At 36.1% G+C, this 12415-nt stretch overlaps 1 protein-coding gene across 4 annotated transcripts in view; it reads left to right on the top strand.

The window, feature by feature from the left end:
• TTBK2 (tau tubulin kinase 2) overlaps positions 1-12415 on the top strand; it is a 116443-nt gene that overhangs the window by 77343 nt on the left and 26685 nt on the right. For all 4 annotated transcript variants that reach the window (XM_016144941.2, XM_016144943.2, XM_016144947.2 and 1 more), the window contains 2 exons: positions 677-769; positions 1427-1552. In XM_016144941.2, the coding sequence (XP_016000427.2) occupies positions 677-769; positions 1427-1552 (219 nt within the window). The remainder of the gene's footprint in view (positions 1-676; positions 770-1426; positions 1553-12415) is intronic.

Here is a 12415-nt window from a genome sequence, read left to right as displayed (position 1 = left end):
ATGTCTCAGTTACAACTCCTGTCTTGTGTAGACTGTGCTTTTATACCTGTCCCCTTCCCAATTAATAAAACTCATTGATAAAAGCTATGACAGATACCCCCAAAATAGCCCAGACTACAGCTTCAGTGTCAGCTTGCTTCTCTTATTTCAGCTTTCTTTTAGTGTTGGCTCTTATGATTCCTTTTACTTCTTTTTTTACAATTGTGGTTAAAAAAACACATGACGTTAAATTTATCACCTTAACCATTTTTAAGTGTAAAATTCAGTAGTTACATATGTTCACATTGTTTGGCAACAGTTTTCTAGAACTTTTTCATTTTGCAACACTGAAACTCTATAATCACTACACACTAATTTCCCTTCTCCCTTTTCTCTAGCCCTTAGCATCCACCTTCTCTTCTTAACTCATTTATTAATCAATGGGTTGTTTATTATATTATATCCAGCATTTCTGGGTTTGGGGGTATTCTTTGTATTAAAAAGTTTTTCAGCATATCTCTTCTACCATCTGGATTGCTGTATAGCTATGTAGATATATTTACCAGATAATTCATGGGAAATATATTTAAATTTTTAGGCCTAATTAGATGAAATACAGTGGTTAGGCCTTAGACAACCCAATATACTCACAAGGACCTATAATATAATGTGATGGAATTTTGTTTTGCTTATGAAGGAAATGGGAAGACATGATGACCTTTGGTCCTTATTCTACATGTTGGTGGAATTTGTGGTTGGTCAGCTGCCTTGGAGAAAAATAAAGGACAAGGTAATTTTGGAAGTAGATATATCAATTTTGATAGGGAAAAGAATAAAAATTTCTCCTGGATAGGCATTTTTGTTGAGAATATGCTTACATATGAGAATTCAAATTTGCAGGGACTTTCACTGTATCCAAATATGTATATTTTTCTCTCTGTGAGATGTTATTAGAGATCTAATTAATGTTATGACTTTTTCTGCATGCATGGAGAATAGATGCTAATTTAAGTACAATTATCGCTTCTGATTTGATTTCTAGCCCTCCTTCTTAGCTTTTCTTTTTACTAGTTCTCTCTCTTTTATAAGTCAATTAAGGTTTTAATTTTTAATAGTCACATTGTATCATTTGATTTGAAAACTGTAAACACCTGTGTTGATAAAGAGATATAGACCAGATTTAGATCAACTTTGTCTTTTGTGGAGTTGTCAGTTCACTAATGTCAAACTCTAGGTTACCCTTTGGTTCGGCATTACAGTCCTTACCCCACCCCCCTTTAAAAGCAGTGTACATTAAGCCATTGGTAAAACTCAGTTCTTGCTTTTACTTAATTACCCACTATCTCATTCCCTGGTACATATCCTTGAGATTATTTTATTAGAGAGGCTCTTAATATGTAACTGCCAAGAGAAATTGACTTTGGTTCCTTTTCTCTTTACTTCCTAGGAGCAAGTAGGCTCTATTAAGGAGAGATATGACCATAGGCTTATGTTGAAACATCTCCCTCCAGAATTCAGCATCTTCCTGGATCACATCTCCTCTTTGGATTATTTTACAAAACCAGACTATCAGGTAATCATTTTTGTGAGCTCTGTGGGCTAATTATTCACTCTCATTTAGTCTCTGTCTTCACTTACTGTTGCTTTGAGGGTGTTGTAAATGACTATGGGAGGTCCCTAGAATAATACTATTTTAATACATCCTGAGGAATGTAGCGAAATTAACTGATGACAACAGTGTTTTTATGTGTGTGTTTCCTTCCTTCTGGATAAACATATTTCATTAGAATTTTAAGTTTGTTCACCATGTAACAGATTTTACTGTTCCCGCTGTGATTCATCTGGTGTCTAGAACTGCTGATAATTCAAATTATGTGAATCCTATAGCTACTTTGTTGGCCAGAGGAAATGTCCAACTGGGTAATAGATCTGTTGTGGGCTTGAGGGCTGCATATCATATGTTAATAAGCTATGGGACAACAGCCAGGGAAGATTGTTGGCTCTGTTTTGTCTGTGGTCAGTGAATCATTTCCTTAGAACATCAGTTAATGAGACCTTATAAGGGTTGTCTAGGTTTACCACAAATTGCATCCCTAACCCAACCAGCTGTATTTCAAAAGATTCTGTTGCTCTCAGGGAGAACTTGGTCAGAGTTTAATGCAGAATAATCACTACCACTGAAAACATAAATGAAACCACATATAGGTTAATAATAATAATGTATTAGTGTATCATTTCTATCTACAAAAGACAACATGTAGACTTTACTGCCTGTTAATGAAAGTTTTGTGTTCTAAAGTGTTTTATATTTGAGAATGTCAGTGTTGCGTAGACAAAAAATTAAGACTGTCCATAGCACAGTTAACTTATTTACATATAGTAAGTATTTTTGTGTGAAATTGCTGCTTTTGTATAAGATATAAACAAGGTATAAAGCAGAGAGGCAACATACAACCTTGGGTCCTTAAGTCAGCTTGTCTTCTTTCCTACATGGCTGTTTGCATAATAAACTATATAAACTGTCTAAAAAATGGAGAAAATACATTGTATACAAGTTGCAGTGGAATATGTTTTTATATTTACATTAGACAGTACATATTACTTGTAATAAAATAACGAAATTATACCCATAATACTAGATACAGGAGGAGATGGAAAATGTTCCAACTTTCCCATCTTGGGTGCTCACAATTTTTTTATTGACAAAGTTTATCTGAGAGTATAAAAGTTTAGCAAATTTTTTGGTCACATTCTCCACTTATGTCTACAATCTAAAGACCATCATATTCATATAACTTCGACACTTAGATCTATAATTAATTTAGTTTAAAGTAACAGCTTATTGTTCTCGTTTTTCATTTAGATTTTATCTTAGAAGCTACTTTATGTTTCTGTCACATAGTAACGAAACAAAGTATAGTGATTTTCCTGTTTTTGGAAGAGAGAGAACAGGTGTAACTTTTTTTTTGTTTCACAGATGCTATAAATAATCTGGTTCTTTCTTGCTCTGTGATATTTCATAAGCAATGAGTTGGAGCAGTAGGCAGGTGGACAGGAGAAGGATAATTGGGAAAAAGATGTTGATATAAGTACCTATGTGTTCTGATGACTAGTATCAGTGTGACATCAAGTTCCAAAGTGGGCTGTGCTTTGTAGCTTTGGTCTCTTGCTTCCCTCACAGAGGCCTGGTGCAGTCTTCATTTTGAGAAAAATTATTCTGCTTTGAGTATAAATGCTCTTGTGAGCTAATGCTGTCTATATGGTTAATTTTACTGTTTTGAAATTGTTACTGAATTTAATTACTGTTGTTTCAAAATTTTAAATTCCTTGTTGGACAACCAGAATAGTTAAAAACAATAATACAAACCTTCTCCAGCAATAAGCAAGAAAAACATACTAGTATTCTCTAGCTACATCAAAGGATAAATAATATTTCTTCAACTTTATATATTCTGAGTCATGACCAAAGTGAATATATTTTATAATCTAAGCATTGAATGATACTGTTTTATAATGCTTTCACTTTGAATATCTGTGTTTTATAAATCTTTAAAAATCAGTTTCTTGCTAGAAAAATTATCTTAACAAGTTGCACATGACCAGTACCTTATCCAGTAGACTGCTACTGCTCCCTTTGACAGCAGGTGTAGACCTAGAAAGAACTGTTTTGTTCTCTATCCAGAATCTTTTATGCATTTCTCAAATAGAATAAAGGCTGACACTCGCTTTTGAAAAGTGTTATGTTTATCAGTCTAAATACTATTACATGCTATGTACTATAGATACTATTTTCTGTTAAACTAAAGGTAAAGATATCAGAATGATAGCCAAGATTAAAGCAGATATCTTATGAATATCATTTTTATTATTGAAATCTGAAAGAGTACAGCAACTGTATTAGAGTCAAAAAAGTCTGGGCCATGAATCTCCTCAGGTGAAGTAATTGCGTAGATCTCTCTCTCTCTCTCTCTCTCTCTCTCTCTCTCTCTCTCACACACACACACACACACACACACACACACAATTGCATGTAAAACTGGTGAAATTAAGTTCTGTGGATAGTACCATTGTCATTCTTCTGGTTTTAATATTGTACTCTAGTTATTTAAGATATTACCATTGGGGCAGACTAGATGGAGACTTCTCTGTATACTATTTTTGCAGTTTCCTATGAATATTTAATTACAACTGACCCTTGAACAACAGGGTTTGAACTGCAAAGGTCCACTTACAAATGGTTAGGAATTTGCATACACGGAGGGCCCACTTAAGTTATACATGGATTTTTGACTGAGCGGCTAGCACCCCTAACCCCTGAATTATTGAAGCGTGAACTGTATTTCAAATTAAAGGTTTAAAAAAAAAGTGCTGGGCCAACATTTTCATAAATGTAGATAGTAATAAAAATATATGGCTACCTTATAATTTAAATAAATCCTTTTAAAGTGTTTTGAGAAAGGAAAACATCTCTGAGAGGTGCCTAGGAAGATCTTATCAATTTTAAATTTCACCACAGGATTCTACCTGTAGGTGACACCGTCACTAGTTAACAGGTAATTAGGCTAGCAACATCAGATTGGATAAAGAAGAGCCCTTGATGACTTTGTATAGTATTGTCACAATAATGGCAAACAGCAATGTCACAGTAATACCTGGATATCATTATCCTGGTCTTACGGAGGATTAGTTTAGACATGAAGCCAGGGAAAACTAGTGGTGCCAGAAGTAGTGTCTGAACCCATTTATGACTCATTTAAAAAGACTCAGATTCTTTCTCCAGTTTGCCATCTGCCTTCCTTGGAGAGGTGGCTACAAACTGTAAAGTAAATACTAACATGACTGGTTAAGAAAAATGTAGTGAAAGAATAAAAAATTATATGAAGAATTATCTGAAATTATTGCTGTTAATTAATAGGATCACACGATCCTGACATAAGAATGCAAAAGTATCTTTATTAGAGTGTTCAGATTATGTTAAGCATTTTTTAGCAAGATGAGAAAACAAACAAAAGCCATAAATATACACACCATTGGTAAGCCTGAGACTAAAATGTGTATATCAAGCCAGCTTTTACACTGCCACAACATCACTAAAAATATGATAGGAAATTCAAAGACAACCAAGTTTCATTAATCTTGTTACTGTACTTTCTAGGTTTAGGAATAGAACAATTTAAATAGATTACATCAAAATGCAGCAGGCTTCCCTCTTTTTGGGGACTTAGAGCTGTTTTAGGATCCCCTGACTCTGATAACATAGGCGTTACATTTTTCAGAGGACAAAGATGGGCTGCTTGTGAAGCAAACAAATAAGAGGCTGAGCTAGAGCATTAACAAGGGGGAACCTCCCATAAAATGGGTTGGGGAAGGTCTTTCTCTAAAGCTGCCATTTAAGCCAAATTCTAAGAGTGAGATGGTATTAGTCATGTGAAGAGCAAAAATAAGAGGAAGAATGTTAATAAGCAAAAGGAAGAACATGTGCATGGGCTCTGATTTAAGAAAGGAATGAAAAGAAGACATGGCAGAACATAGTAAATAAGGGGAGAGAGTGGTTCAAAATGAGATTGGAAAGAAAGGCAGAGATTAGATGATGCAGGGCCTTGTAGTCCTTGTTGAGGACTTTGGGTTTTATTCTAAGTGCAGCAGGAAGCCTTAGAAATCTAACACACAGGAGCATTGTGATTCAGTTTATGTTTTAAGATGATTATTTCTGCAGTCTTGTGCTTTCAAATGAGGCAGAGGAGCATTAGACACTACTTAGGAAGGTATCGAGATAGGCTGAGCTATGCCTTTGAAAGAAATAAATGTAAAAAGATTAATGTCTTAACATTACAGAGGTTTATTTTTTGGTCACATAGCAGTGTAGTTAAGTTGGGCAACTCTCCTAGGCAACTCTCAAGTGGTAACTTGAACATCCAGGCTCCATCCATATTTTGACACTGCTATCTTTAATACATAGAAAGAATGGGTGTGGATATTTGCTTAGGGGTTTTATGACCTGGCCTGGAAGTGACCTAAACATTTCAGCATATACCACTGTGGCCAGAACCCATTCACCATGGCTCAATTCTGACTGCAGGGGAGACTGGGAGATAGTGTCTTCCCTTGTGGGCAGGAGGCAAGGAACAATGATGATCTTGACTAGGATATAAGCAGTAGAGATGGAGAGAGGTAGATGAATTCTTATTCCACTCCCTTTAATTGTCTCCTTTCATTCCTTATTGCACTTAAATGACCCAGCTATATTGGGCACCTCAGTGCAGTCAAATGGGTCTACCAGCCCTTCTCCCAGCATGCCCTGCCTGGATTGCCTACGTTTCATAAACCCGCTTATCTTGTGAAATTAAAGCCCAACTCAGATGCCAGCTTCTTTAGTCTCCTCTGATTCCTTCCTGACAAACGATTTCTTCTGCTAAACTCTTACAACAGTACTTTGTTTTGCCTTCTTTCCAGATAAGTTAGTTCCTCTAGAGCCAGGGCTTTGCACATTTATCTCAGTTTCCTCAAGAAGTTAGTACAATGATACACATTTAATAAGTTTGCCAAATTGAATTAAATCTGCTTAATATAATTTTTACTTCATTTCAATGCAAACTGTCTGAAGACAAGACTGCGTTTTGTTTACTTTTGACTTCCTAGCACCAAGGACAATAGGCATTCAGTGTATGTCTGAATCAGTGAATGGGTATTGTTATAACTATAGAACAAGTAGAGTCACAGAACATTTCTGTTTACTTGACTCACTTAAATTCAGCTGTATATGCAGGAGATAGAAATTTTTTAATATGTCTGATTTTGCCTGCCGTTTGGCTCAGTTAACCATGCATGCCCTATGGTGAGGGTAGGGGTGCAGTGCCCTTGTGTATCTGCTGTTCCCTCGGGCTTTCTCTCATTGACAGCAGTCCAGTCATCCAGAATCAGACTGCACTGAGCGTGATTCTAATGTTTAAAGGAGTAGTACTCTTTTGGGAACAATATAACCCCTAAATGCAGCCGGCTTACTTCATTTACATTCATCTGAAGAAATAAAAGTCTATTTCAAATGTTGGAGAAAAATCTTATCTAGGTTACACCTAGTGCAACTACTATTCTGTACTTTATGGGTATTTTAACGGGCTTTCAAGGATAATTTCAGCTATATGCTGTTTTTGCCTTGCCTGCTGACTGGCTGTAAGTCTTCTATGATGGAAATAGCGCTGCACTTAAAAGATCAGTTTCAGTTGGTTTGCCAAACACCATTTGTACGACCTTTCTAAGACTGTTTTCTTATCTGTGAAATGGTAAAATTACCCACCCCACAGTATTGTTAGGGTTTTAATGAGATAATTGTGAGAATGCTTTGTAAATTGTAAAGCATCATGTAAACGTAAGTTGTATTACACATATCTCAGTGACACTGCATTTGCTTATAATTATCTCACTTCATTCTTGTATGCTACTTAACATTACTTCTATGTTAATAGAACTTCTATTTTCTTTATGCTGCTTTGTCCTGTTAAGGCAAAAAGAAAATGTTGCTTACCTTTTCAATTGACCTTGTTAGTGATGCAGGACAGGGCAAATTTCCCAGTCTCTGACTATAGCTTGATTTAACACTTTAGTTTGGTTGCCTCCTCCCTAAATTATTAGGAGGCATAGAGAAGCTTAGAACAGTGCCACTTTACCTTATGGGCTTACAGCACATGAAAGAGAAGACATTGATATTGGGCAGCACTGTTGGCTGAGCAACTCTGCTGCCTCCCACTGCTTCAGGTCCCCTGGGGCAGCCGACCAGGAGCACTCTTGAGTTGTCTTCCATATCTTGATATAAATAGTGAAAACAGCTAAAACTCTGGGCTTCTTAAATACAGTCTTTTTATTTGATCTCTCTTTTTTTCTGATTCTGTTCTCCAAAGAATGGGTGCAATGCAATTTCTCCCCTCACTCCCTCTCCCCCCACCCCCACCAATGCTATTAAAAATTCCTGGAAAAGGAGAGAAATCTAGAACACGTACATTCCTTTCCCTCTATTGTATCTGTTTATCATGGAAGTGAGTCAGTTTCTTTTGTAGTAAATAATCTATCTTTGAATTAGCCAAGCCAGCATTGACATTGTGCTCTGCTGGGTAAGTGCTTTATTGATCCACGAATTTATCATTTATTAACTGAGAATTCAGATATCAGGATTCTCATTGAGTCCTCAGCATCACATTACAAATAATTCTTGTTTTTGCAAAGACTGGACTTTGTCTACATTCTCTTTGAGAGGACAAACTGGGATTTCATATGGAGGTAAATATGATAAAGCTATTGATTGCTTTCATGTTAAGGATTAGAGAAGGGAAGGGTGCTTCCCTAAGGCATTGTGTCTATGTCAGATGACTGATTGCTAGAAAGAATAAGGATATTTCTGGTGGTGGTAGCTAGCTCCAGGCATTTTTGTGGAGTACACACGCTTACATGTATAATTATTTTAGATAATGTATTTTTGTCAAATTTTTTCTCATTATGAAAAGTAATAAATAGTCATTATAAAAGTTAGGAAATTACATAAAAGTGAAAAATCTAAATTATTCAAAATTTTATTACCTGGATATTGTACCTGATTTTTATATACTTTTTTTTTGTCTTGAATAATCAACTTTAGAAAAATCATTTTATTGTGTATCTCATTAGAATTAGGATTAAAGAAAATGGAGTATCTCTTATTTATAAGTTCAAGAAGAAGGGAAAATGACACAAATAATCCACAACAGTAGCCAAATATAAAGTAATGTTGCATTGTTGCTTATCCAGACCTTTCTCACATCCTCCCTCCTCTTTTTTACTCTCTCTTCCCCTAAAGTCTTCTTCCCCATTTTCCTCCCCTTTCCTATTTTCCTTCAAGGAAGATTCACCTTTTAATGACGTTATGCCCCTAGTATTTCTCACATGAGTTCACCAGTTTCTCCTATCTCAGCAGAGTATGAGCATGTTTCTCAAGAGGTCTGGACACGGTCTGAAAGTGTCGGCCATGTCCAAATTTTTTTGCATTTTCCTGATTTATCTTAAAAGTGTATATGAATTTTGCTTTATAACTTATTTGCATTTATTGCATGATCAAAAATCATGTTAAATATGTTACCTCTGAGTAAAATTTTTTAAGAAGCTGTGCCACATTTATTAGATGACTTTAAACCTCTCTGGCATATGACTGCATCCCCTAGTGGTACACATTACTCTATTTTGAGAAACCTGGATTCTTTAGATGAGTTCATATTTTCTAAAAATATGTTATTAAACAAAATATGTATGCTAGATTTCTAGTGGAGAGATATGGGACACACCTTTATAGAGGGAAAATGTCAGAATCATCTAAAAGATTTTTTTCAGATTTTGCTCTGCCCCCTTTTCAGTTTGAGAATTAACCACCACAATGAGTTCCTGTTCTGATTAAAAAGTGTTTGATTGAAAAAATGTTTTATTCCTCAATTGTATTGGAGTAAAAAAAAGATAAGGACCACCAGTTTTCTGTATATATACAAATATGTACATGTGTATGTGTATGATTTACATGATGACTAGTTTATATTGTTCTCAAATCTATTTAAACGAGAATTGAATTGGAGTTTTTTGATTTATTTAAGCCAAATGTGGTATAATGAACCCAGTTATCTATCCCTGTGCCTGCTCGAAAAAGAATTCTCAACTTGTCCTGTTTCTGTAATGTGTCGAAGATTAGAATTTAGAGCCACGCTGGTCCTGAAGTAGAAACTTATTTTGGTCTTTAAGTATCTACAAAGCTCTAGCTAGTCTGACTTTTCAGTGCCTCAGTGCTTTTTAGCTTTCCTTCTGTTTGTTTTTGTTCTGTGCCCTCCATCCTTCTGTCTCCTGCTCTTGGGCTCTAGTAATCACAATCATAGTAACAAACTGTTTCTTACTTGAGGCCCAATGACATATGCTACATTTTCTAAGACATACAGTACTATGATAATTATATGGCATATGCTACATTTTCTAAGACATACAGGACTATGATAGTTATAAGAAGGTATTTCCATGATAAAAGGACACCTGGCATATAAACTGTTTAGGATCATCCTTATTGTGGCCCAGTTGAGGAAGAGCATTTAGCAGTAGTGGTCTGAGTGCTCACACTGCAAAGCAGTTGCTGCCTCATTGGTAGGGACTCTACCTTTCAGGAAGCACACATCTTGCTCTGCGAGAACCTCGATTTCTTGAGATAGGAGAGAGGTCTGAGGTCTGCCACTTCAGTTCTTATATGCTGAGACTCAATCTATCTTTCTCCTTCTCTGTGTTTTTTATAGTCGTCTACCTCTGACAGTTTGGGGAAGTCTAAGCTATAACTTAGGTAACTTAACATCATCAAATATATAACCAAGATGAAGATTCTCAGGTTTTACAACTGTGTCTTTTCCAATACCTTTTATCTTTCTAGTTTCCTTTTCTATATTTATAATTTTTTCTTTGGGACTTTTAAAGGTAGTGTCATGTGAATCAGTAAATATAATTACAAATAAACATTCTTGAAATGTTTTTAGAGTAATTATTTAAGGGTTCTGTACTCAGAATTTCAACATGGATTGTTTTTTTTTTCCCCACACCACCAAACAGTTCTCTGATACCAACTGGATGTCCTACAATTCAGATTGATTCTGACATGATCTACCTGGAGATAGTGAGCATGAGAATCCTCAGGTTAAGGATTTAGCCCCACATCCTCTACTTCAGAGGCCAATCACAAGTCCTGGTTGTTACTTGTACTTCTGATTGACTGGATATAAATAAGAGGTTCCCACAACACCGTGCTTGGGTTTTATCAATTTGCTAGAACAGCTCATAGGACTCAGAAAACCAATTTTCTCACTAGGTTACTGTTTATTACAAAGGCTCTAACTCAGAAACACCAGATGGAAGAGATGCGTAGGGCAAAGTATAGGGAAAGGGTGTAGAACTTCCATGCCCTCTTTGAGGAAACCACTCTATCAGCTCCGCCGTGCGTTCACCAATCCAGAAGCCCTCAAAACCCTGTTAGTTTGCGTTTCTATGGAGGCTTCATTATATAGGCATGATTAATTAAATCATTGACCATTGGTGATTGATTCAAACTCTAGCCCCCTCTCCCCTCCCCTAGAGGCTGAAGGGATGGGACTGAAAGTTGCAACCCTCTATTCAGAGAGTTGGTTCTTCCAGTGATCAGCCCTTATCCTTAGGTACTTTCCAAAATCACCTCATTAACATGAACCTAGTTGTGGTGGGAAGGGGCTTCTTATAAATAACAAGACACCCATTTCACTTTTATGGCTCTGAAATCTTTCCAGGAACTGAGGACTAAAGACCAAATATTAGAAAAAAAGATGCTCCCGTTGCTCTTATCTCTCAGGAAATTCCAAGGGTTTGGGGAGCTGTAAGCCAGGAACCCTGAAGATATATATATGTATATCTCATAGATCACAATATTGCACTCTTATATATAAGGCATTGTGTTAGATACAGTGATGAGCAAGATCAGATATATACCAGCTTCTTGGAGCTTACTATCTGGGTGAAAGAGAAATCAATCAAATAATCAGAAATAACTATAAATTTACAATCAATAGTGTTTAGCCCATCTTCTTATTGAGACAGTGTCTTCACTTGGCATCTAGAACACCAAACACTTCATTTTCCCATTTCACTGGTTTTTTTTGCTGAGTCCTTTTTTTCTTTCCATCTAAATGTTGGAGTGCCCTAGACCTTAGCCCTTGGTCCTCTTTGCTACCTACTCTTAGATGATCATCCAATCTTGACTTTAAATAATACCTATTAATATCTATAGGCTGATGACTATCAAATGTGTATTCCCTATTCCTTAAAAATTTCAATATCCCAATCCTCAAACCCACTGCTTTTCATCTCAGTAAATGGTACCACCATTTACCCAAAGGCTCAGGACGGAAATCTAAATTAATCTTCTTTATTCTTTTTTTATTCTCACAGCTTTCATCTAATCCATTGGTAAACTCTGTTGGCTCTACAAATTATATCCAAATCCTATCACTTCTTATCACCTCCACTGTTACCATGCTGGTTCAGCATCAATAGCCTCCTGATTGGTCATCTATTCCTAGCACCCTCATCTCCATCCCTGTCCATGGCCTCTGTTCTCCACTTGATAGCCAGAGTAATCTTTTTACAGCCTAAAACAACCCTTCACAAAATCTTCCAGTGAGGAAGTGCTGATTTCAGGTCTGGAGTGGGAAATATATAAGATGAATGTCTGAGGATAGGATACTAACAGAGTGAGAGAAATGATGAAGAGAGAATGAAGCCATAATCATAAAACTAAAAATGGCACATACTGTCAGGCACAATAAAGGAAGGTCTGTGTGAGATCTTCCTCAAGATCACGTCATACTTTTGGAATTTAAAGACAAAAATAACTGAAATTATATACAATATAAATCAGATAATAGGA

Source organism: Rousettus aegyptiacus, unplaced genomic scaffold (genome assembly GCF_014176215.1).
Source record: "Rousettus aegyptiacus isolate mRouAeg1 unplaced genomic scaffold, mRouAeg1.p scaffold_m13_p_3, whole genome shotgun sequence".
NCBI classification, from domain to species: domain Eukaryota; kingdom Metazoa; phylum Chordata; class Mammalia; order Chiroptera; family Pteropodidae; genus Rousettus; species Rousettus aegyptiacus.
Note: the sequence above shows the minus strand (reverse complement) of the source record. Positions and strands in the feature narration are given on the sequence as shown.